The sequence below is a fragment of the Salmo trutta genome, chromosome 33 (genome assembly GCF_901001165.1).
Source record: "Salmo trutta chromosome 33, fSalTru1.1, whole genome shotgun sequence".
NCBI classification, from domain to species: Eukaryota; Metazoa; Chordata; class Actinopteri; order Salmoniformes; family Salmonidae; genus Salmo; species Salmo trutta.
In genome coordinates this window covers 13,142,465-13,169,594 of record NC_042989.1, presented here as the reverse complement: position 1 = coordinate 13,169,594, position 27,130 = coordinate 13,142,465, and the positions used below count along the sequence as shown (strand labels likewise).

At 44.0% G+C, this 27,130-nt stretch overlaps 1 protein-coding gene across 1 annotated transcript in view; it reads left to right on the top strand.

Annotated features, from left to right (window-relative positions):
- LOC115172417 (protein Daple) overlaps positions 1 to 25,330 on the top strand; it is an 84,549-nt gene extending 59,219 nt beyond the window's left edge. Inside the window, exons 18-32 of the mRNA XM_029729842.1 lie at positions 2,508 to 2,635; positions 4,976 to 5,117; positions 5,312 to 5,509; positions 5,735 to 5,896; positions 9,272 to 9,549; positions 13,363 to 13,506; positions 13,892 to 14,078; positions 14,170 to 14,315; positions 14,427 to 14,516; positions 14,811 to 15,082; positions 17,263 to 17,472; positions 19,355 to 19,429; positions 19,565 to 19,633; positions 19,888 to 20,135; positions 23,154 to 25,330. Coding sequence (XP_029585702.1) covers positions 2,508 to 2,635; positions 4,976 to 5,117; positions 5,312 to 5,509; positions 5,735 to 5,896; positions 9,272 to 9,549; positions 13,363 to 13,506; positions 13,892 to 14,078; positions 14,170 to 14,315; positions 14,427 to 14,516; positions 14,811 to 15,082; positions 17,263 to 17,472; positions 19,355 to 19,429; positions 19,565 to 19,633; positions 19,888 to 20,135; positions 23,154 to 24,155 — 3,351 coding nt within the window. The 3' untranslated portion in view covers positions 24,156 to 25,330. The remainder of the gene's footprint in view (positions 1 to 2,507; positions 2,636 to 4,975; positions 5,118 to 5,311; positions 5,510 to 5,734; positions 5,897 to 9,271; positions 9,550 to 13,362; positions 13,507 to 13,891; positions 14,079 to 14,169; positions 14,316 to 14,426; positions 14,517 to 14,810; positions 15,083 to 17,262; positions 17,473 to 19,354; positions 19,430 to 19,564; positions 19,634 to 19,887; positions 20,136 to 23,153) is intronic.
- The last annotated feature ends 1,800 nt before the right edge of the window (positions 25,331 to 27,130 follow it).

Here is a 27,130-nt window from a genome sequence, read left to right as displayed (position 1 = left end):
GGAAGGTCTGAGGATAATATAGGCTACAGTAGATTGTAGAGAAGTACGTGTACTATGCAGTATATACAGTGCCTTATTCTAAAATTGATTAAATCTTTTTTTTCAGCAATCTGAAAATACCCCATAATGACAAAGCGAAAACAGGTTTTAGAAACTTTTGCAAATGTATTAAAAATAAAAAACAGATACTGTTTCCATTGATCATCCTTGATGTTTCTACAACTTGATTGAAGTCTACCTGCGGTGAATTCAATTGATTGTACATGATTTGGAAAGGCACACACCTGTCTATGTAAGGTCCCACAGTTGACAGTGCATGTCAGAGCAAAAACCAAGCCAAGAGGTCGACGGAATTGTCTGTAGAGCTCCGAGGCAGGATTGTGTCGAGGCACAGATCTGGTAAGAGTACCAAAAAAGTTCTGCAGCATTGAATGTCCCCAAGAACACAGTGGCCTCCATCATTCTTAAATGGAAGAAGTTTGGAACCACCAAGACTCTTCCTAGAGCTGACCAAACGGCACAATCGTGGGAGAAGGGCCTTAGTTAGGGAGGTGACCAAGAACCCGATGGTCACTCTGACAGAGCTCCAGAGTTCCTCTGTGGAGATAGGAGAACCTTCCAGAAGGACAACCATCTCTGTAGCACTCCACCAATCAGGCCTTTATGGTAGAGTGGCCAGACGGAAGCCTCTCTTCAATAAAAGGCAAATAACAGCCCGCTTGGAGTTTGCCAAAAGGCACCTAAAGATCCTCAGACCATGAGAAGCAAGATTCTATGGTCTGATGAAACCAAGATTGAACCCTTTGGCCTGAATGCCAAGCGTCACGTCTGGAGGAATCCTGGCACCATCCCTACGGTGAAGCACGGTGGTGGCAGAATCATGCTGTGGGGATGGTTTTCGGCTGCAGAGACTAGGTGACCAGTCAGGATCGAGGCAAAGATCAACGGCGCAAAGTACATAGATCCTTGATGAAAACCTGCTCCAGAGCGTTCAGGACCTGACTGGGGCGAAGGTTCACCTTCCAACAGTACAACGACCCTAAAAACACAGCCAAGACAATGCAGCAGTGGCTTTGGGACATGTCTCTGAATGTCCTTGAGTGGCCCAGCCAGAGCCCTGACTTGAACCTGATCGAACATCTCTGGAGAGACCTGAAAATAGCTGTGCAGCAACACCCCCCATCCAATGTGATAGAGCTTGAGAGGATCTGCAGAGAAGAATGTGAGAAACTCCCCAAATACAAGTGTGCCAAGCTTGTAGCGTCATACCCAGTAAGACTTGAGGCTGTAATCGCTGCCAAAGGTGCTTCAACAGAGTAAAGGGTCTGAATACTTATGTAAATGTAATATTTCAGTTTTTTTATTTTATAAATTAGCACAAATGTCTAAACCAGTTTTTGCTTTGTCATTATGGGGTACTGTGTGTAAATTGATGATGGAAGAAAACAATATAATCAATTTTAGAATAAGGCTGTAATGTAATGAAAGGTGGAAAAAGTCAAAGGGTATACTGTATACTGAACACATCTAAACGCAACATGTAAAGTTTTGGTACCATGTTTCATGAGCTGAAATAACAGATCCCAGAAATGGTCAATCTGCACAAAATGCTTATTTCTCTCAAATCTTGTTGACAAATTTGTTTACATCCCTGTTAGTGATAATTTTTCTAATTAATCCATCCACCTGACAGCTGTGGCAAATCAAGAAGCTGATTAAAAAGCATAATCATTAGAGGTGCACTTATCCAGGGCAATAAAAGGCCACACTAAAATGTGCAGTTTTCACACAACACAATGCCACAGATGTCTGAAGTGATGAGGGAGCGTAAAATTGGCATGCTGACTGCAAGAATGTCCACCAAAGGTGTTTCCAGATAATTGAATGTTAATTTCTCTACTATAAGCCGACTCCAATGTCGTTTTAGAAAATGTGGCATTACATCCAACTGGCCTGACATGAGGCAAATGGTGGTCACACCAGATACGGGCTGGTTTTCTGATCCACACCCCTACCTTTTTTGTAAGGTATCTGTGACCAACCGATGCATATCTATATTCCAAGCCATGTGAAATCCATAGATTAGGGCCTAATGAATTCATTTCAACTGACTGAATTCCTTATATGAACTGTAACTCAGTAAAATCTTTGAAATTGTTAAATGTTGCGTTTTATATTTTTGTTCAGTGTGGATGTACCATACAGCACATGGAGTTCAAGTAGAAAAAGAAATGCAGGGTGCCGATGAATGGATAACGATTTAGTTTTTTACATATAAATTATGGATCACACCATGAGAGATTAGTATTCTGTGCATACTCTGCTTATGTCAATGCGCCTCTAAAACTGCAGTAAGGGTTACAGTAGCCTGTCCGTATACTGAATGTGCAGCGTGTTTCAAGTCTGTCTCTAGATCTGCATTTCTGCTACAACTGCCTCTCTTAAACTGTTTGGTGGACAGCTCAGTGGAATCAGCGTTATATTGTGTGTGTGTGTGTTCTGTCCAGGACCTGGTGAATGAAAAGCTAAAGGTGCAGCAGCAATGGAACGAGTTGGAGACACTGAGCCACGAGCTGGAGAAGATCGGCCTGAACAGAGAGAAACTACTGCAGGAGGAGCACAGCTGTGAAGACAAGTAAGAGGCTTTACACTATCTCTACCAGCATGCATCACACTAACTACATCTATATTGTACCAGCATGCGTCACACTAACTACATCTATACTGTACCAGCATGCGTCACACTACCTACATCTATACTGTACCAGCATGCGTCACACTAACTACATCTATACTGTACCAGCATGCCTCACACTAACTACATCTATACTGTACCAGCATGCGTCACACTAACTACATCTATACTGTACCAGCATGCATCACACTAACTGCATCTATACTGTACCAGCATGCATCACACTAACTACATCTATACTGTACCAGCATGCATCACACTAACTACATCTATACTGTACCAGCATGCGTCACACTAACTACATCTATACTGTACCAGCATGCGTCACACTAACTACATCTATACTGTACCAGCATGCGTCACACTAACTACATCTATACTGTACCAGCATGCGTCACACTAACTACATCTATACTGTACCAGCATGCGTCACACTAACTACATCTATACTGTACCAGCATGCGTCACACTAACTACATCTATACTGTACCAGCATGCATCACACTAACTACATCTATACTGTACCAGCATGCGTCACACTAACTACATCTATACTGTACCAGCATGCGTCACACTAACTACATCTATACTGTACCAGCATGCGTCACACTAACTACATCTATACTGTACCAGCATGCGTCACACTAACTACATCTATACTGTACCAGCATGCCATCACACTACCGGTGTCTCAGACTCAATACCCTACCCTCATAATACTGCAGCCATTTTTTTGTATTAAAAAAGGGAGTGTACTAATATTTTGTAACAGGTACTTAGAGCATTTGTCTGTGCTGAAGTGCTTGTGAAAATGTGTGCCCAATGTCCACTTTGGATGAGGTACAGGGGACATGTTGGTTTTGAGTTGTAAAGAGGCTTTTCATGTTTAGCAAGTTATTTGTGTTAATGGATTCTGCCCTACCTCCTGTGCCAGAAATAGTGGGTGAGTCCTGGTTTCTGTTCAAACCTGTGTTGAAAGCGTTTAATCTATTTCTCTGCAGATTTAATGTGCCATCTTTTATTTAGGCTCTTTTTTTTATTGTTTGGTGCAGTTGGTGGCATGAACACGTGTTTCACTCAAAAGTGTATGTGTTTGAGCGTTCTCCAGCAGCAGGTGTGCAGTGTTCTACTACAACCATTTTCATAAGACTGAATGGGGAAATTACAGGGGAAAGATTTTCCTTTCCTCTGTGTCTTGCAGCAGGTTAATTTTCTCTGGAATTTTCCCTGGAGAGCAGAGGCATTCTAGAATCTAGTCCTGCTTAGTGAGGTAATGTACAGTGACCGGGAGCACCATACCTGGGTTCAGATAGTATTGTTTTTCCTTCAAAAATTTTGAGCGTTTGAGCCTGGGGTGCCAGATGGGTGAGGTTTTGGGACAATTCCATTGGTTCAATTGTATCAGACAAGTTTAAAAAAAAAAGCGGCCAAAGTATTTGAAAGAAAAAACAAATACTATTTGAACCCCAGGTCCGGTGAGGCAAGCAGCAGGACAGCGCTGTGGGAATAGCTGAACTGTACACTCCTGAACTCCAGCCTTTCTGAAGGGAAAATATATGAAATAAGACACTTTGGAAAAACTTGTATTGCCTGAAAGGAGGGCCGCTTGAGGGGTTTTCTTCAGTCTCTGAGGATGTGTTAAGAGGCACCTCAAGGTAAGAGTTAGAGACCCAGCTGGGTGTCACCCAGGGGGATTGGATTAAAAGCAAAGACATTCCTTCTCTAGCTATTAGTGCTCAATGAAACCCAAGCTGCCACTAATCAGTTAACGTCAAAGAAATTCACCACCCTGAGTTACATTTCTACAGCACTTAGTAATCTTGTGTGCTCTGCACGCTTATGATATATATTTATTTTTATTTAACTATTGGGTTCAACCTCTTGTGGCTAGGGTTTTTCATATTTTTCCCTGTCTTAGTGCAAAGCTAATACCGTGACTCCTTAGTACACATGAAAGTCTTATGGTTGGAAAACTTTTCAGCATTACCTCAGCAAGCAAACCTCTGTCTCAAACTTGATATCCCATAGTATTACTCTAGTCTCTCCTAAGTGAAGGCTTGATATCTGCCACACATGCAGTCTCACTCAGCCTCAAAAACATGGATAAGTAAATGCACATCATTCTGCAGGAATTTCCATTATGTTTGATCATCATCGGACTTAAATAAAAGCCCCACGTTGCTGATAAATTCATTCATTGAGATTAAAATTTGTCTTGGACTTTCTATTGGCCTTCATGACATTTAGACATACTGTTTGCCTGTCTCTTTGCCCCCTCAGTAAGTTCAAGATCTTGGAGAGTAAGATCGAGTCAACGTTAAAGAAGACTCTGGAGATCCGTGAGGAGAAGATTCAGGGGCTGGAGTCCCGACTGGAGGAGTCTAGTAGTCTCAACCAGCAGCTACGCACTGAACTCAGCACCGTACGTACCTAATACGCCTCTCTCATTCACTCACACTCAAGCATATTTGGTGCACACACACAGTCTACTAATCATACTCTTGCCCCTACTCAATCTTTCTCACATAAACACTTTCACTTTCTACTCTCTTTTGTAACTTATTCACTTACAATCTTTTTGCTCACACTGTTGTCTTCTTGTGTTGTGGTGATTAGGTGAAGAAGACTCTGGAGGCTCTGCGACAGAGGCAGGAGGAGGAGGAGGCCCACTCCCAGACCCAGAGCTCCACACTGCAGGCTGTAGGTCAGGGCCAGGGCTGGCCCGGCCAGAAGGAGAAGTGGGAAACGGAGACTAGAGAGGCCACCGCGGAGCTCCTCAAACTCAAGGACCGCCTCATTGACATAGAGAAGAATGTGAGTGGGGATGGAATTTAAAAGGGTTGAATGTTTAGTTGACCATTGACAAGGACTTCTTCCTGTAGATCCCTCAACCCTTGCTGTGAATGCTTAGAACATGCATAGCAAAACAGCTACTACAGTAACGGTCAAAACATACTGGCCAATGCAAGCATCAGGTAAATTGTTATACAAATGGTATATTGTGCATGTTTAATCTTACCTAGATGCCTTTCCCTTCAGAATGCAACCCTGCAGACAGAGAAGCACCTTCTGAAGGAGCAGCTGAGACAGCTGGACACCCAGAACAGTCAGCTGAATGCCCAGACTGTGGCCGTTCAGAGGCAGGCTGCTCTACTGCAAGAGCACAACACGGCCCTGCACACACAGACAGCCAAGCTACAGGTACTACGATACATACTACAGGTGCTCTGCTCCACCATGTTTGCACAGCTACTGTGCTTCTCTCTCTCTCTCTGAGCTTGGTTGTGTGTCGGTCTGGCAGTTGTTACTCACCCCCTTGTTTGCATTCCTAGTAGGGCTGTCCCTGACTAAAAAAGATCTCGGTCAACCGACAGTCTTCTGTTCTTTCGTCCAATCGATCGGTCCAAATTTTTAAACATGTATTTTTCCATATATAGACACACCCTATGTCCCCCCCTGCTGCTGGCCTTTGCAGATTCTGCCGTTACGCTCCTGAAGTTGCCGGTAATAGGCTACACCAGTGGTGGGACAATTTTTTTTTTTCATGTTGAGTGCCAATTTACTATTTATCTTACCATTTCTACCGATACAGTTTTAAGCACATTTTTGTGGAACAGTATTATTTAAATTATAGTATCGCAAAATCATTGTCATGTGGTTAATCTCAATTCTATCTGTATTGAAAATGATACAAATCTAAAAGTTACTTCTATAGAAGTAACCAAATAGCCTACATAAAACCAACAAATAAAAACATTGCAGGTAGAAAATATCCTGATTTTAAAAATAAATATCTTATACATCACATTGGCTTCGCATGGCCTGTCTGCAATGAACTTGAAACATTATATCAACCATCAACTGGGTCTGGTCCAAAGCTCACGCTACTAACTTACAACAAAGCTAGAAAGAATTTTCAAATACATTGAGAAACTATTGTCATTCTCAGTGGATCTAAAAACATACTTTGGATGCCGTGGGTATGGTACTGTACATCAGTCTAAGACGTGTACTACTGAAATTGTTCTTATGTAATATAACCATATACAATGGTGCAACACTAATAAAAATGATATTTTTTTATAACAAATACGCTTTCTCCCTCTTTCGATAGCGATCGCTCTCCACGGTTCTGAAACACATCGGTGTGCTGTTGAATTGGCGCCTTTTCCTAGCCCATGTTGCTAAGTGCATAATAGAAACGTTAACCAGCATATTGGTGTTGAGAACAATGCTGCGGATGCAGCAGCAGAATGAGATGTGAAAACACCCCTTGCCTCATTGTCTAAGGAAAGTGAGGAGAGGGGAAATCCAAACTTAATTAGGTCTATAATCAATAGTTTAACTGTTAAATGTGCCTGACTTTATAAGTCATCAATATATCTACAGAAATAAGATGCTTCAGTTGCCTGTTTGAGTGTTTGTTTAATAAAGCCAAATGCAGCTGTTTTTAATCTTTGCTGTAAAGGCTTTACACTTTTTTTCATTAGAACAGCCTCTCTGGTATTGTCATTTATTTTGTGTTTACACTGTTCCAAATTGTCCGAAACAACATATTTAGAATAACAATAATGCTCCTTTTTCTTGATCTCGTTGTTGTTGTTGTGATGATAAGTAATGTCATTATCATTAGTAGGCTTAGTATAGTAGGCTTAGTATAGTAGGCTTAGTATAGCAGCCTTGTATAACCACCATTTTGAGATTCAGGCATAAAAGCACATCCTTTTTACTTTGGCCTATATTTCAATACTTTTTTAGGCTACTGTATCGATCAATTGTTCATGTCATCACACAGCATATGAATCATTCATGATTTGAAATGCAATCAAGCATTTTAGTTCAAATAAAGCAAGCCTTGAATAATTACCTTAAACAATAAATAAACCGGTGTAATTTTTGGTCTCACCTGTGGCGGCAGAAAGGCGAAGACCGACCCTGTCTATTGGTCAGGCCCTATTCGGACAGTATTAGTTTTACTGGGGAGGTTGGGGAAATGTGGCGTTTTGTGCTCATGCACATAATTACATCTGTAATATTAGTCCTGTCCAAATCATGTCAGTCATGTCAGTCATTTTTACATTGCAGGAGAGTAACAATTCCAGCCAGAATAACATACTGTTTTTTGACAAACTACAAGGTCTGATAATACTAGTCCCTTGAAAAATCAACATCCTGTGTTTTGAGAGAAATGTCTGCGTTTGACAGGTGATGCTCACTGTTTGCGCAAGAAAACAATAACTGATTCGATAAATTGAACTAAGTGCTCCGCATAAGCTATATGAATGGCGTACATGTAGCCTATCAACTTTCACAGTGAATGCTTTTGTTTGTTTTGTGCATATGAATCGAGTATTACCAGATGAATCAGTAAAAAATATTGAGCCTATTTAATGCAACCCTTGCTGTTAGTAGATCGCAAAGCAGCAGCATACAACTGACCTTTGGAAATGATAAGTAAACTTTTTCATCGATAATCTTAAAATGCATTTCAAGTGTAATTGCACTGTTTAGCTCACATCTGAAGGCTGGGTGGCATTTAGGACGTAATGCGGATTGCTAAAATATCCTAATGATTTATGATCACACTTCCTCAATTCAAATATTATGGTGACGCTATAGGAAATATGGTTTAGAAACTTTGGAACCAAGCTTGAGTTATCAGTGTGGCCCTATCACCTGGACATGTTGAAATACTGTATCTTCACGCCTAAAATAAAAACCTTCCTTCATAACTGTGTAAATGTATATAAAATACAATTACAGGGGGCAGTTTGGGGACAAAATTATCCCATTCAAATCGTCCTCTGGAATAATGGGCATTCTGGAGTAATAATTACATAACCAACGTTCTCCAGTAATACTTGTCCTGTGCGAACAGGTCTTTGGTCATGTGCATGTGATGCATACATGTGTCACGTAAAGAGAGCAAGGTTTGAGGGAATAGGAGATTTTTCCTAAACAAATGATGGATAACAGAACTCCGGTAACAGAACTTTTCAGTCAGAAATGGCTGTAATTATGTTGCAGCTTCAGCAACACAGACCGCTCGATAAACACTTTGATGTTCCGTGGTGTCGATGCAGCAGGGAGGAGAGAGAGACAACGGGTGCTAGTCACAGTCACTCGCTGTATTTTTTTATTTTCTTTTTTTTTAACACAGAGCAGCAAGTCTGAGTCGTCCCCGGCACAATCAAATCAATTGCTGGTCGGACTCCCTCTAGTCATTTCTGTGTCCTAATTATTTCATCAAACTGTGTGCTTAAAGCATCAGACAAGCTAATATAGTTGATTTGATTAAAACACATCGAATGTGTCAATATATGGAAAAATACACATTTAAAATGTCTGATTGGTTGAAAGAACAGACAACTCTTTTTTTCTTTTTCTTTTTTTTGTCTGTCAGCCCTGTCTGTGTGCCATGGGAAAAAAATATATTTATATTTGTGACCGCTCAACAGCCTATCGACCAAACAATCGACTAAATGGGGTCAGCCCTAATTCCTAGTTAGAGTAGCTGTGTCAGTTGTTGCCAATATATAGATGTTGTAAAATGAAAAAAATGTCTCCCTCTTTTAGGTGGAGAACTCCACCCTCAACTCCCAGAGTGCATCTCTCATGGCCCAGAATGCTGTGCTGCAGGGCCAGGTGGGGGCGCTGGAGAGTGAGTCAGAAGCGTGGCAGCGGCAGCGGGAGGAGGCGCGGGTGGGCAGGGAGAGTGTGCTGCAGGATCACGAGCGCCTGCTGAGTGTGCATGAGAGACAGGCAGCGGAGTACGAGCAGCTCATCGCCCAACACGCCACCCTGAAGGGCAACCAGAGAGCTCTGGAGCAAGAGCACCGCACACTGGAGAACAAGTGGGTCACACCCATGGGGCACACGCACAGGGGTTACTCAAACCACCGGGCACACACACACCAAGTGGTAATACCCTAAGGCAGGGCTATTCAACAATATTTTTACTTGGGCCATATGTAAAAAAAAAAAAAAAAAAAAAGGTTAATTGCAGGGGTGCCGGAAATTTTCCATATGCGATTATTCTTCAGAAGAACTGTATAAAAAAAGTAATACACAACCGCCAATAAATCACTTTTCTTAAAATGGAATGTTGCTTAAAGTAATTATGAAAGAAGTGGAGTGCACTCAACTTGCGTGAGTCAAGGTGCAACCAAAAAATGTTAGCATCGTTGAAAAGGCGCAACGCTATTAAAACCTTCTTAAAGATGCACTATGCAGAAATCGCACCACCATTTCCTGGTTGCTAAAATTAGAATAGTTTGCCTAATTTCAGTTTGACAAAACAAGCAAGTATTGTGTGTAGTCATTGTAATCCAATCAAATCACATATTTGTCACGTGCCAAATACAACAGGTGCCGAATACAACATGCTTACCTACAAGCCCTTAACCAACAATGCAGTTTTAAGAAAAATAACAGTTAAGAAAACATTTACTAAGTCAACAAAAGTACAAAAAATAAAAGAGCAACAATAAAATAACAATTAGGCATATTTCTATATGAATTTGGTCAGGTTGCCCAAAAAGTTACATATTGCAGCTTTAAAAGAAATTAGGTATTATTAAAATCGTCTGAAAACTAGGCATCTCAATAAATGACAATCAGCTAATGCCAAATTCCAGTCTGAAGGAGGTATGCTTAGAATTAATTTCCCTCAGTCATTAGGTGTGTTTTTTTGTCACACACAACGAGTCCTTGTACTTGTTCCTTGGTCTTAGCTTTCAGGAATGGGGTCATAATATTTAGTGGTTTAAACTGTTCAAACGCTAGAGCCAAATTCATAGGAAGAAAAAAGAATCAACATTCTGCTAGAAATCACACTATAGACAACCACCGTAGTACTTGTCATTTTGGCGGGGATTTTTTTACGGATCTTTTATTAATGTTCAGAAATGATCAAAGGGCGTGGGATAAATAAAGGGATCATATTCTCCAGAGGTCAACTACTATGGTCACACATAGATGTCATAATCCACGGGTTCACACACACACACACCAAGTGATTGCACACACATGGAAGAGTCCACAATGGGTCATACACACCAAGCGGTCAACTACCATGGTCACGAATACACTCACCAAGATGTTACACTGAGAAGGTGTAATAGAAAAAGGTCAGATTCGTTTAAAATAAATATATATCATTATTATTACAGAGTGGTCATGTTACACTGTTGTTCATGTCCATGTCATGTTTATTGACCTCGGTGAGTCTGCGTAAAATATCAATTTACATGTCATGAAGAGAACTGTTAATATATTTCTCAGAAGTTAATTTTCCAATAACAGACTTCCTCATTTGATAAGCCACATATAAACAGCCATAGGCTAGTGAAAGTATGTCCTTCCAGACTGGCTTGGCACTGGGACATTGAGAGATCGACCCAAGGAAGTGACCTATGGGTGGTGTTGAGTGCCCTTCCTGCCTCTCCCCTGCTCTCTCCTGACCGCTCCATGCCACCAGGCTGGAACAGTACAGCAGTAACAGACTGGGTGGGATTTCACTCTGAGATTTCACTCTGAGATTTCACTCTGAGATTTCACTCTGAGATTTCACTCTGAGATTTCACTCTGAGATTTCACTCTGAGATTTCACTCTGAGATTTCACTCTGAGATTTCACTCTGAGATTTCACTCTGAGATTTCACTCTGAGATTTCACTCTGAGATTTCACTCTGAGATTTCACTCTGAGACACCCTGGCTGGAGCTGGGAGAGGCTGCTGACACAGCAACCGTCGGGTTGGGTGGAGACAAGTAGCCTATCACTAGGGCTAGGGAGGGACAGGACAACATCAGTTAACATCAGGCCAGAACTGTGACTGTTCAATAACTCTGGGAGACTCATTTCATTCAGTTGGTGTTCAGATAGGGCTTTTGGATGTCAGTGGAGCTCTTCTAGTCTGCTGCTTTTATTGTTTTACTGTGGAACCTTATAACCTGTACTGCTCAGGCAGGTCACTCCTGAGGGGAGGGCCGGAGGGCGACACGTGTCACAAGTACCTCCTCTAACTATGGCGACTGTGTTCTCTTTGTTTGTTTGCTGTGGTTATATTTAGACTTGGTTATATTATGTAAGTATATCTCATAGGGCTGAGCGGTGTACCTTATTTTATGACATACCGGTATCGATGCAGGGACCGGTTTGGTTTTTACTTTAACTTCTATACCATTATTTTAATGTTTGGTTTGTTAAATGTGAAATGCCATCTGTAATGTTAATTTTTAGTTTACTTCGCTACTTGACTCATCTCTGTCCACTCTCTCTCTGTGCCACTTTCCACCAAGACCTAGCCACGCCCCCTGTCACTTGAGCGCATTTGATGTTCCTCAACCAGGAGACACTTGCGTTCAGTCTGCCTGGTTAATGCAGCACATGCAACAATGTTGATGACAACGATGCTGTTTTCACTTTGCTTCTTAATATAAATCCACTAGCGTTCTATAATGACACTATTAGTTTGTTTCTTATATCAGCAAACAGTTTGTCTTTTCTTAGCAAGTTGCCCTAAATCTTGAGATGCTTGTTAGCCGCTAATGCTAATAGCTAGCTAGCTAATAAATGTACTGAGTAAGAGCAAACGTAGCTAGCTTATTGGACAGGCTGAGGTAGTCCCTCCCTTTTCCAGTCAGTTTCTTACATTTTTTGGAAATGATGAAAGAATCAAGACGACCCTGATTGGATTGCTTTGATCTGTGATCTTAGCAGCTCTTTGAACACACCACCACATATATCATGGATGCTTAATACTTCATGACTTTTCCATCTAGCTCTTGTCGGACCCAGTATCAATATTGTTATTTCGGTGGTAATAGGAATCTATATGGGATGGGATTGCCATGGCCTATTTTTAGATGTAACACAATACAAAACCTGGGGACAGTTAATTAGGCACCATACAGTGCCTTGCAAAAGTATTCAGACCCCTTGGATTTTTTCCCACATTTTGTTACAAAGTGGGATTAAAATGTATTTAATTGTCATTTAACTGCCTCCTTATTTTCAAGCATGGTGGTGGCTGCATCATGGTACGAGTGTGCTTGACATAAGCAAATACTGAGGAGTTTTTTCAGAATAAAAAAAGGGATAGTGCTAAACACAGGAAAATCCTGGAGCAAAACCTGCTTTACACACAGACACTGGGAGAGGACTTCACCTTTCAGCAGTACAATAACCTACAATACATGGCCACATCAACACTGGAGTTGCTTACCAAGAAGACTGTGAATGTTCCTAAATGGCCAAGTTACACTTTTGATTTAAATACTATAGAAATTACTGTCTACCCATGATCCCCAACATCTTGAAGAATTTTGAAAAGAGTAATTGCCAAATATTTCACAATCTGGGTGAGCAAAGCTCTAGAGACTTACCCAAGAAGACTCACTGCTAGAATTGCTGCCAAAGGTGTTTCTAACATGTATGGACTCAGGGAGCTGAATACTTAAGCAATGACTATTTTATTTATGAAAATGTTCTTCCACTGTGACAATAGAGTATAGATTGTTGACAAAAAATGACAATTAAATCCATTTTAATCCCACAATAAAATATTAAGAAATCCAAGGGGTCGGAATACTTTGACCTCCGAGGAGAAATTGTCTTTTAACCCAGTCTTTGTTTCTGTTTTTCTGTCTGTGTCTCTGTGTGCAGGTACATAGTGCTCCTGAAGCAGAAAGATGCCATGGAGGCGCTGGAGTCCACCCTCCAGAAGGAGAGGGAGAGTCTCGGAGAGGAGATCCACAAAAACGCCCTGATCCTGGGGGAGAACCAGAGCCTGAGGGGGGAAGTGGACAGGTGAGCTCACAGCAGCACCTGAATACAGCACCAACTACCGACTCCAGCTTTTCAAAGCACCACATAGAGAACAGCCCGAGAACAGCCTGACCCTGGCACCCTCTGGTGGTTACATACTGTAATGGCTGTTTCTAACTATCTTCCTCCAGCTACACACACTTGGCCATGGTTTTTTAACACTACAGTTAGATAAAACTGGCTTTCGTTGCCAAGTGGGCAGAAAAAATAAGTATGGCAAAACTCAACTCTCAACAAAAATCTAACAAAGTTAACTAACTACAAAACTGACTAGCTGACCCTAAAATTGGTATTTTGAAGATGAATTTGTTTTGCAAAGCTCCAGGAACTCATGTCTCTCCATACGGTCTCTCCACACCCCCTGAAGGTTGACCCAGACGCATACCCAGCTACGTGTGGAGTATGATGGGCTGCAGGTGCAGACCAAGGAGCTGAAGACTAGTCTGAATGGAGCTCAGCTGGAGGTGAACCGCTGGCAGGCCAGATACGACTCAATGAAGGAGCAGCACCAGGGCCTGGACATCTCCATGACCAAGCTGGACAACCACTGTGAGGTACAGAGACGACTGAGAGACCACACCGGGACTGTCTATGGGTTTTCCTTAGAGATAAAACAGCTCATCTCTATTGTGTGTTCTGTCCCAGTTGCTGACGCGTCTGAAGGGGAACCTGGAGGAGGAGAACCACCACCTGCTGAGTCAGATCCAGATGTTGAGCCAGCAGAACCAGACCCTGCTGGAGAGAACCATGGAGAGCAAGGAGCTCTACCACGAAGAGCAAAAACAGTACATGTGAGTAGGGAGGTGTGTGTGTGTGTGTGTGTGCGGGTATATAGAGGGAGATATTTTCTACTGGAATTTGATTAGTGTCATAAATAAATCGAACAAATCCTGTGTTTCCAGTGACAAGTTGAACTCACTCCGGAGGCAGAAAGAGAAGCTGGAGGAGAAGATCATGGATCAGTACAAGTTTTATGATCCAACCCCTAAAAAGTAAGTTTTGTTACAGTTTGACTTGCTAATCTAAGTCAATGGAATAGGATGACAAATGGATGCATTTAGCAAGCCCTAGGTCCCTGAGTTGTTCCTGGTCAGGTCACATGGTCCGTAAACCCTCCTGACCCTTGCTATGCCACTTGTGGAGAGTTCCCCAAGGAGGGAAAGAGAGCTTACTTTGTGGGCCCTAGAGCATACATAGACAGGAAAGAAATATGACGCAAGTGAAGATGACCTATGGCCTGAGGATAGATGGATGTCTGAGTGTAACTGTGATTTCCTGTCTGTCAGGAAGAACCACTGGGCCGGGGCCAAGGCCTTGGCCAAACTCATCAAGCCCAAGAACAGACAGGACGGCTCGAGGGAGAGGGTGCGGAGCGCCCCAGACATCCCCCTGCCTGAACCTCCCACCCTGGAATTCCCTGACATACCTCCCCCCCTGCCACCCCCTCCTCTACCCCCCCGCCAGTCCCGCCTCAGCTTGGACTCTGTGGGGAACCACTCTCAGGAGGAGAACCACCACGGACAGGGGCACTCGCCTACCCTCACCCACTCCAGCAGAGGTAAGACTGACACGGGGTGGGTTGGGGAACTAAAGGAAAATGCAGTGTATTTTCATCTACTCATCCAGGATTGTTCTTAACTGAATAAAGAAAGGTGACAAGGCCATACAGTTCTACAAGTCCTCTTTACCACAAGAGGGAGCTCTAGCTACACACAATCTCACATTTCCTCCCCCTCCAACTCATCTTGCATGTTCTTCATTATCTACTAGTTCAATGGGGATCTATTGCATGCCTAAACATTTTAATACTTTAACTCATCTTCTCTGTTGGACTATTTTGGACTCTGTTCATTCATATAATGCATGTAGTTAACTACCTTTGTTCATTCATTCATCTCTCTTTCTCCCCCTTCTCTTTGTCATTGTGTGTATAACATAATCCCCTATCATTCAGCACCCCCAGCCCTGCCAGCAGTACTCCCTGTCACAGCAGCCAAGCGGTTTGGTTTTCTGAGGAGTAAGAGCCAGGAGAAAATAAAGGTTCCCAAGACGCCTCTCTCACGGCATTCTCTCTCTAGACAACTTCGCTTCTGGTCCTCCTCTGACATCTCCACCTGTACCACCGAGCCCCTCTTGCCCCTCATTGGACAGTTCTAATGCCACCACCATTTTCTTCATGTTCACTCACCCCCCTTTTTTAATCTGCAACATCTTAACTTTTTGTCCCTCTGTCATAATTTACTTACAGAAAACTGACCTCTTAATGCACACATTCCTCCCATCACAACATACACTATCACACATACCAACACACACAAACTGAACTCTGAACTGAACCGTTTGAGGCCTCTTAGCCTCATACCCTGCACACTCCACTCTGGACTCTGGCTAGACCCTTCAGTAAGTAGCCTTGTTTTGGATTAGAGCCCACCCCTACCGCAGCCAGCCCTTACTGCAGCCAGCAGCTTTGCCTCTCTCTGTGAAAATGAGATCTGTGTGTCTGTCAACTGATGTTTAATCATGTAAAGTGGGCAACTGAAGAGCGATGACACCAGCCCAATGAAGGCAATTACTCTGTCTGCTGTGTCTCTTAGTCTGGCAGCTGGTATAAATCTCATGTTGCACATGGCTGGAGGGATGACGAGAGGAGAACTTGTTACAGGGGCAATCTGCAATATTTACTGCTGTTTAAAGGATTGTGCTTTTAATCCCAGTGCGAAAGAAATGCCACTTTGGGGAGTGATGTGTGCACATGCAGTCTGCGCTGCGTTGTGTTAGCCTGTGTCGCGTCGCTGATAATATGAATGCCTCCAGCTAGCGTCATACTCTCTCTGACTCTCCTTGTCAAACGTGCACCACAGTCTAACATTATCCTATCCTTTATTCCATATCCTGTACTCTTATCTGTCTGTCACTCTCTGTCATGCTTTTTAGCCTCGCTCTCTGTCCACCTCTTTTCCCTCCACACCATTTGCGTTATCCCTTTGCTCAGCCATAATGACAATGGCTGTGCAAAAATACAGAATAGCTGTTCTATTGGATCTATTGATGTCTGAGACTACTAACACAGTGATGTCTGCATAAATGACCAATCCAATGTTGGACTGAGAGAGGGAGCAGGGAATGCAATAAGACTAAGGTATAGAACCAGACCCTCGCTGAGCCAGTAGCCTACCAGACACCCTGCTGACTGAGACACCACTATCTTGTAGGCTACCCACACACTCTCTCTTTCTCTCTTTCTTTCTTGAGAGTTAGAATCAGACAGGAAACTGCCAAAGCCTTCACTTCCTATAGAATAGTAGAACTGCCAGTATTATATTCTGTCTCAGCAGGCCAGGGTTCAGTCTGACTTACTATAAAGGGATTTAGCCTTTTATTCTTTGGTAAAAAAAATACTGTAATCGGATAGAAACATTGGTAGGTCCAAATAGCATCTAAAAACCATTGGTGGGCGTACAGTATCTTGCCATTTGGAAAGTGGTCTGACTGAAGAAATGATAGTTGAGTCTACTGTATATTGTGTACTGTAGCAAACGGAGTCAACTTGTGTCCTTTGAAAGCTTTTGCTGGCACTTACGCTTCACTGCTCTAGCACACACTTGTCTACCTGCCCTAACTGTCCACTGTCCAGCAGCCTCCAGCTCACCTGCCTCTGCTGTGTCCAGAATGGGGTTGTTTGTTTGGATGGATGTGGTACCATCATAGATACTAACTGCTCTGTTATTGTTCCCCTAGCACTAAACGACAGTGCAGTGTCCCGAGGCAGGGAGCTGTACCGAATTCCAGGGGGCAGCAGTGAGAGTGTCAATGGCACAGAAGAGCTCTACACCAGAAGGAGAGGTGTGGAGCTAGGGGGCGCTGCTGCTCACTCCACCCTCGCCAACCACACATCCACTTTAGGCCTGACACCCAACTCAAGCTCCAGGCCTGGACGCAGACCCAAAGGTACGGTAGGCCCAATGCCCATTTACTGACTAGCTGCCATCTTCAATGTTAAGATGTCATGATGTAGTGCAGATCTGCAGCATGTTCTTTCTATGAAACTACACATTTGCTTAAGTCTCTTCTAAAAGTCAGTAATTAAGTTTCCTTCCACAGTTAAGTCAAGTCATTCCGTTAAATAAATCAAGACAGGTGTGATGGAAACATGATGTCTATACAATTTCATAAATGTTGACAGACAGTTTGTTTGTTTGACATGGTGTGATGTTTGAGTCGGTAAAATGTATTATGTGGTGGAAAGTCCTTTATGCCCATGATATGGAGTCACGTGATGATATGCTATGTTGTGCTACCACAACAATGTGGAAAAGCATTGCGTTTATAGGCAGATGAAATAAGTTATGATAAACGTCATGGTGGTTAACTGATGGATGTTGATGAGCTTGATGCAGATTTACAATAAATATCAAGGGTATTATTTGAATGCTGGTGACATGATTGATTGATTGCTTGGCTGCAAATGATCAAATAGATTATATTGCTCTTATCCATATCTCATCATATCCTGTCCACTTTATTAGTGACCTGTTGTCTAGAGAGAACGCTCCAAAACCAGACTGGGCAAGCTTGCAATTTATAGCAACAGTTTTAGTGACGACAACCATCAGTAGAGTTTAAAATGTGACGGAAACCCATTCAATCAATCAAAAGTATTCATAAAGCCCTTTTTACATCCACAGATGTCACAAAGTGCTTATACAGAAACCCAGCCTAAACCCCCAAATAGTGAGCTATGCAGGTGTAGAAGCACGGTGGCTAGGAAAAACTCATTAAAAAGACAGGAACCTAGGAAGAAACCTAGAGAAACCAGGCTCCGAGGGGTGGCCAGTCGGCTGTGCCCGGTGGAGATTATAAGAGTACATGGTCATTAAGGCCAGATCGTTCTTCAAGATGTTCAAACGTTCATAGATGACCAGCAGGGTCAAATAATAATCAGTGGTTATAGAGGGTGCAACAGGCCAGAAGTTAATGTCAGTTGGCTTTTCATAGCCAAGCATTCAGAGGTTCGAGACAGCAAGTGCGGTAGAGAGGGGGGGAGAGGGTCGAAACAGCATTGAACTTCTGCTTTAAATTCGGTACATGGACACTTCAGCGCCAAAGTGATTTTTATGTGCACTGCGTTATCACACACAGCATTTTATCCACAAGAAATCAGTGTGATGGAAGCGTACCTCCGGTGAGAAAACATGCATTTTTTTTATGCAGGTTTTAGAATATTTGCATGAAAATCAGTCGCCAATTGAATTGAAACCTATCTAGTGTTCCAGAATAACACCAAACAGGTGACTTAAATCCCTAATCTCCCAGAGTGCAGTGCTGAAACATTGACACGTCACTTAGTCTACCAAGAGGTCAGTTATCAGTGTTTTGGAGTTATTATGCCATCCTCAGTCAATAACCACAGTCGGAACATTTGTTTACTTCCCTTGAAACCTTGTGGTCCAATCTCAGAACCTAGATACACAAACACTTACAGGAAGGAGCCTTGTGGCTCAAGGCTACATCATCTTACAGAGCCAGTTACATTATGTTATACAGTAGCAACATTTTGAATTCAGTATGTGGAAGTGAAGTGGATTATCCATAGTTTTATCTACTGTGTATAAACATGGGGTTTTCCTACAGCTTAGAAATATCCCCTTAATCATCCTTAAACACTTCTGCCCTTATAGTGTGCACAGTTTTTTAATTGTAAAGTGGGACAGTAGCAGCATGTGGGGGTACACTTCTGTTGGGACAAATGACTCGTAACACACATACCTTCATCTCTCTATCAATATGTGATGACGTGGAGGAGTAACTCACTTCCCTCTGTGCTGTGCAGGTTTCATCCATGAGGACGACCCTCGGGTTCACTCCCCCGACGCCCTGTTTGGGAGCAGTATCCATGGAAACGCAGGTGAAAGACCAGGATGATCAATACAAGTTCAGACGGCTGCTGGACCCTTGGGCTCCCTTTCACTCTCTGTGTCCCTCTCTCTGTTTCATTCTTTCTTGCTCTCTTTCTCTTTCCCTCCTCCATCTTTCTCTGCAGGTTATCGACCAGGCTCTGCTGAGCTTAGCCGCAACACCTCCAGCAGCAATTCCCCTGTGAACTGCAAAGGTACAACCAACATTATGCCTATCTGCAAACCCTGCAAATTACTTCAATAGATGCCATTTTACATTTAACTGAATTCTTTACCAGATTTGTCATTATATTGGGCATGTCTCAGGTCACTGTTTTAGCCTGCTTGCTAGTACTATCCCCCACTGTGGACTTAAGTCATTTTCAGTGTTTAGTTGACTAAAAAGCAATACTGTATCTCTTATCCTTATTGTCTATCTTTACCTCTCTACCTCCCTCTGTCCATCTAGATTCCCTGGAGCACCTGCAGGGCCGTTCTGCCAGCCTGTCCAGTGATGACGTAGTGGGCGTTAGTCACGACGTGTCCCACTCCCTGTCTCTTCCCCGGAGCTCTACGGTTCCCTACGACACCCATACACACACCCCGACCAAGAGGAGTGCGCCCCGGCCGGGCCGCCACCGAACCTCCTCCCCTGGCAGCGACATGGTCACCTTGGAAGAGTTCCTGGAGGAGAGCAACACCCTCTCTCCACCGACTGTAAGAATAGAGGGATAATGTGTCATTGGGAGATGGATGAATGGTTTGGGATGTGGATGTACTAGCTTAGTATGGTAAAACGTAAAGAGTGCATTCGGAAAGTATTCAGACACCTTTACTTTTTCCACATTGTTATGTTACAGCCTTATGGATTAAATTGTTGTTTTTTCCCCCCTCAATATATATACACAATACCCCATAATGACAAAGTAAAACATTTTATAATTTTATTTTTATTTTATAAAAAATAAACTGATTACATTTAAGTATTCAGACCCTTTACTCAGTACTTTGTTGAAGCACCTTTGGCAGCAATTACAGCATTGCGTCTTCTTGGGTATGATGCTACAAGCTTGGCACACCTGTATTTGGGGAGTTTCTCCCGTTCTTCTCTGCAGATCCTCTCAAGCTCTGTCAGGTTGGATGAGGGGTGTTGCTGCACAGCTATTTTCAGGTCTCTCCAGAGATGTTAGATCGGGTACAAGTCCGGGCTCTGGCTGGGCCACTCAAGGACATTCAGAGACATGTCCCGAAGCCACTCCTGTGTTGTTTTGGCTGTGTTTTTAGGATCGTTGTCCGGTTGAAAGGTGAACCTTTGTGCCAGTCTGAGCTCCTGAGCGCTCTGTAGCAAGTTTTCATCAAGGATGTCTCTGTACTTTGCTCCATTCATCTTTCCCTCGATCCTGACTAGTCTCCCAGTCCCTGCCGCTGAAAAACATCCCTACAGCATGATGCTGTCACCACCATGCTTCAATGTAGGGATGGTGCCAGGTTTCCTCCAGACATGACGCTTGGCATTCAGGCTAAAGATTTCAATCAAACCAGAGAATCTTGTTTCTCACGGTCTGAGAATCATTTAAGTGTCTTTGGCAAACTCCAAGCAGGCGGTCATGTGCCTTTACGGAGGAGTGGCTTCCGTCTGGCCACTCTACTATAAAGGCCTGATTGGTGGAGTGCTGAAGAGATGGTTGTCCTTCTGGAAGGTTCTTCTATCTCCACAGAGGAACTCTGGAGCTCTGTCAGATTGACCATCGGGTTTTTGATCACCTCCCTGACCAAGGCCCTTCTCCCCCGATTGCTTCGTTTGGCTGGACGGCCAGCTCTAGGAAGACTCTTGGTGGTGCCAAACTTCTTCCATTTAAGAATGATGGAGGCCACAGTGTTCTTGGGGACCTTCAATCCTGCAGACATTTTTTGGTACCCTTCCCCAGATCTGTGCCTTGACACAATCCTGCCTCGGAGCTCTACGGAAAGTTCCTTCGACCTCATGGATTGGTTTTTGCTCTGACATGCACTGTCAATAGTGGGACCTTATATAGACAGGTGTGTGCCTTTCCAAATGATGTCCAATCAATTGAATTCACCACAGGTGGATTCCAATGAGGTTGTAGAAACATCTCAAGGATGATCAATGGAAACAGGACGCACTTGAGCTCAGTTTCGAGTCTCATAGCAAAGGGTCTGAATACTTATGTAAATAAGGTAATGCTGTTTTTTTTTTTTATACATTTGCAAAGATGTCTAAAAACCTATTTTCGCATTGTCATTATGGGGTATTGCGTGTAGATTGATGAGAAAAATATAGATATTTCATTGATTTTAGAATAAGGCTGTAATGTTACAAAATGTGGAAAAAGTCAAGGGGCCTGAATAATTTCTGAATGCACTGTACATCAGCCACTGTAAGAACTTGCACATTCTATGCCATAAAGTGATGTATGGTGGTTTGGCATGGATGGAATTGTGCTTATAGCTTCTAGTTTAATATGACACATCCTGAGTTAATTTTCACAACCAGCTATAAGCGTATAGTGTCATAGGGAAATGGATGAAAGGTTTGGGAAGGTGTTGTGGCTTCATATAGTCAATTCAGATTTTTTTTTAATTATGATACATTTAGTTAGATTTCTCAGCCAACCTAGGCAGGCTCCTAGAAACAGCCTCTAAAATGTCAATGGTCTGAATTACGTTTATTTTACGTTGGCTAATGAAGAATACTGAACGGGTCTCTGTCTGTAAGTCCCCCAGTCTCAGATATAAGGTCAGGTTTCGTTCTGCGTTGAGTGATGCTACATAAAGCACCTCTCTCCAGCCCCTCTGCAGGAGAACTCCTCTCCACCAACAGCTCCTCTGACTGAGGCTCTGTATTGGTACCACCAGGGTGATGGATGGGTGGCACTGTTCGTTTTTGGTCATTCACCTCACTTTTAAACTCGCACAGTAAATAAAATCGTCATCACTTAGTGGTCATACTGTGGCAACGGGGCTTCAATACCACACGATGTACATTTTTCTTTCTCGCTCTTATTCACTATCTCTTGTTTTCTTCCTACCTCTGTTTTGAAGAATGTAGAGATCAATCTGATTCTCGGTTCCCTGACTAACCGCTTAAATCAGTGTAAAATGGGTTAACACACCTAAAGTTTTTGCCTCCAAACGTGACTAAATATGATTGAGAGCTGTTCATGCCTAAACGCACTCACATTTACCTGCATCCCAAAGTGTCAATCAACATCTGAGCAGTGATGTTACCTCCCATAGTCCCTCTTTTTAATGGTGCAGGTAGATGAGACCAAATCAATACTTCTTCCTCATTAGATTAGCTTTGTTTTCTCATCATGTCAGTGGCTGTTAGCCCTGCGAGCAGCAGGCCGCTCTGATTGTCTTGCCATTAATGTAATATAATTGATATAGCGCTGCAGTGAGATGTGTATGGCCCCTGGCGTTGTAAACACATTCCCTAATGAATCTGCATCATAGAGGCATAGGCAGACAGACCCATGGGCCATATTTCCAGGAATTTTTATACTCTTTAACAATAGACAATCTAAACAAGCACTTCACTGGTTGGATCAGTCCTGAGTCCCATGTTGTCTGTACAGTAATCCAGGAAGTTGAACATGGACAATAATAGCTTTGGATGGATTCCCTCTGTGTGATAAGGGTTTGATGTTGAAGTCTTTACTTTCTTGATTCATCTAAGTGCTGTGTGTCGGTCTCCCTCATCCCTCCCCTCAGGTGCAGACAGGCAGTCGGGAGGACCTGATGGAGGACTACTTCAGCAGAACAGGAGAGCGGGAGAGATCCACCTCTGGCCGGCCCCCTCCTCTGAGAGATGGAGCCAAGACCCCCACCAGCTATGTCACGCCCACCGTGAAGAGAGACACAGACCTCCAACGGGCCGGCGAGGTGCCAGGCAGGAACTCCAAACCAGGCCAGAGCGTCAGGCCCATCGTCCGGCTCCCTGAGGGATCCACCTCCACACCCCAGTCCCAGACCCTACCCAACCGGGCCAGCCACGGGTTAGGAGCAGGGGGCCTGCCCTCACCCCTGGGACCCCCTGCACCCCGTGGAGGTGGTCTGGGCAGCAGCAGTCTGTCTCGGACCTTCAGCCTGGCCTCTGCTGACCTGCTGCGCTCAAACGGTCCAGATAGCTACCGGACAGACAGGGAGGCAGGTGGCTCACCCAGCCAGAGTGGCGGTGGTGGAAGTGTGGACGGGGTGGTCAGGAGGCCTGGGGCTGGAGCCATGGCCAGGGAGCGCCCCCAGTCTGCCAGGCTAGCAGGACCCTCGGACATAGACCCCCGCAGGCTGCCTCTGGCTCCACCCAAAGAGGAACCACTCAGCCTGAGCCTTCCCCAGCACCACTCCTCCTCTCTATCCTTGCAGCCCGAGCGATACGGAGGAAGAACAACACCAGGCTCCATCCCCAGAAACAACGGACCCAGCACCGGACAACAACAGGGACGGCCCAACCCCCAGCAGAATCAGAAGAACCATCGTGGGGAGGTTGCCATGGTGACGCCAGTCAGGGCAGTGCCGGCTCTGAGACTGGAGGAGGAAGAGGTGCAGCGCAGGGAGGCGCGGCTACAGGCGGACTCCCCATTACTGAAGAAACCGGAGGTGGGAGGAGGAGGGGGGCTGAGCTGTGGCACAGAGGAGCCCCCCACGAGCACCCCTGCCTCCCCAGACCCCAACAACGACCCCCAGACTGTGTGGTATGAATATGGCTGTGTCTAGGAGCCGTTAGTGTAGTTACAGACCACAGCCTCAGTACTGTACAAACACTGTTCTTCCTGCTAAACCACAGGATGTCTGGCCTGGTCTTATCTGGCACTCCTAGGCTGGTCCTTACTGTACTGGATATAGCCTTTATGATTTGAAACTTTTTGAAACTTCCTAACTGGTTTAAAGCTGTAATCTTTAATGGTGAAACAGCCAACAACAAAGAAGTTACTGCAAACAACGAACACTGTTTTTCCCCTCAGACATCATTACACGCACGACAGAAGAGCAAAATATGTACTGCTTGTTTTTTTTACCATGCCGCGCAACATCTTCTCAGCTCGGTATCAAAAACAATAACAGGGCTGGCGTGGCAGCCAGTGGCGCTGTTTCCCCATAATGCGGATTCTATCTTTAAAGCTTCATAAAGGAAATGGTGCCCCGAGGGGACCACCTCAATTATCACACCACAGCTGTACCCAGCTGGCAAAACATATGGTTGATTTGATTTGCATGACCAAGGGACCGCCGGTACCGCGGTTACATTAGCACATGAATGTACATGAATGCTTTGAGGAAGACAAAAGGCACTAGGGAGCGACGAATGTATTTTAATATTTTTCTATCGGACACCGCTGATCCCCCTCAGCTCTCTGTGCACTGTATACACAGCCTTGGCCAAGAAGTTCTATTCTGAATCTGAAAAACAAACATTTTGGGGAAGGAGAAAAGAACCACTCCCAGAGTAATTGCATGGTAATTTCTGTCCTCCATCTTTAGGAGCTTAAGGACAGACAGTGTTTGATTGTCTCAACACAGCCTCAGAGTGACACATTACTGGAAAAAGGTCTGCTCCAACTTTGAACATACTGTTTTCTGTTGTGGCCTGTGGGTGACCAAACTATGGGCTTTGTGAAACTGGCTTGTGGGGAGCATGTAATTCATCCCGTATCTGTCCTTGTGCACGCGAGGCAGGATGAGAAAGTAGAGGGAGAGAGCACCGCACTGACCAACTTCCGAAAAGAGGAAAAGCAGGGCTTTTGTAGCAAGAGAGGGGACGCTTTTTAAATGAAAGGAGTGAAGGAGGATAGAGAAAGTGATGGAGGATTGCGAAAGTGATGGAGATGGAGTGAAAGTGAGTTTTTTTTTTTATATGGACAAAGAAGGAAATGGTGACATGATGATGAAAACAGATGAAGATGAGAGTTACAGAGATTGGTCAGGTTGAGAAATGAAACGGTGAAATATTTCATACTGTCCATGACTGACCACCGTGAATGCCCCCAGAAACTAGTCTCTATACCAGAGCTCTCCAAACCTGTTCCCGGAGAGATACCCTCCTGTAGGTTCTCTCTCCAACCCTGTTCCCGGAGAGATACCCTCCTGTAGGTTCTCTCTCCAACCCTGTTCCCGGAGAGATACCCTCCTGTAGGTTCTCTCTCCAACCCTGTTCCTGGAGAGAGACCCTCCTGTAGGTTCTCTCTCCAACCCTGTTCCCGGAGAGAGACCCTCCTGTAGGTTCTCTCTCCAACCCTGTTCCCGGAGAGAGACCCTCCTGTAGGTTCTCTCTCCAACCCTGTTCCCGGAGAGATACCCTCCTGTAGGTTCTCTCTCCAACCCTGTTCCCGGAGAGATACCCTCCTGTAGGTTCTCTCTCCAACCCTGTTCCCGGAGACATACCCTCCTGTAGGTTCTCTCTCCAACCCTGTTCCCGGCGTGATACCCTCCTGTCGGTTCTCTCTCCAACCCTGTTCCCGGAGAGAGACCCTCCTGTAGGTTCTCTCTCCAACCCTGTTCCCGGAGAGATACCCTCCTGTAGGTTCTCTCTCCAACCCTGTTCCCGGAGAGATACCCTCCTGTAGGTTCTCTCTCCAACCCTGTTCCCGGAGAGATACCCTCCTGTAGGTTCTCTCTCCAACCCTGTTCCCGGAGACATACCCTCCTGTAGGTTCTCTCTCCAACCCTGTTCCCGGAGACATACCCTCCTGTAGGTTCTCTCTCCAACCCTGTTCCCGGAGACATACCCTCCTGTAGGTTCTCTCTCCAACCCTGTTCCCGGAGAGATACCCTCCTGTAGGTTCTCTCTCCAACCCTGTTCCCGGAGAGATACCCTCCTGTAGGTTCTCTCTCCAACCCTGTTCCCGGAGAGATACCCTCCTGTAGGTTCTCTCTCCAACCCTGTTCCCGGAGAGATACCCTCCTGTAGGTTCTCGCTCCAACCCCAGTTGTAACTAACCTGATTCAGCTAATTATTAGAATCTGGTGCACTAGATTAGGGTTGAAGTGAAAACGTACAGGACGGTTAGAGTGCCCTGCTATATACAGTAGAACACTGTCAGTTTTGATGTCTTCTATATGCATATGATGAATATTATTTTCCAAATTCATTCCAAAAAGCACTATACAATGAAGTAGATAATGAGTCTGAACACTGGATACATTTTTACTACAGAAAACGAGTACATTATCGACCAGGGGTTAAGGGTTTGTCTTTTTCATTTTGAGTTCTTGATAGTGTTGAATTTTAGTTTTTTAGATACTGTCTGCTACCCAGCTCTAAAATGGCAATACGACTCAATGTATTTATGTTCCCCTCGATGATAAAACTACAGTATGTCTGCATGTTTTTTTTTCTTGTTTTTTTTCTCACCTAAATGTGTGTGTTGTGAAGTGAACAGTGTGTGTTTCATTGTAAGGGTGGTGTTTGAATTGTGCACAACCTCATTAATTCAAAAAGTATCTATGCGTTTTCTGTATTAGTAAAAAGTCAGTGGATAGAATTCTAATTAGACTCCTGTATTAGGTGGATGACTAGTCTGCCTGTGACAGTGTAATATAATGCATCAGATGACTATATAGAGCATGAAAATTGACCATATTTGGCACTTTTCTCTACTAACTCAAATTTCCCTTTCAGCTGTTCTCTTCAGATTGAAAGGTTGGTATGGTTGGCATTCCCAAGAGAAATATCATCTGTTTTACACACACAC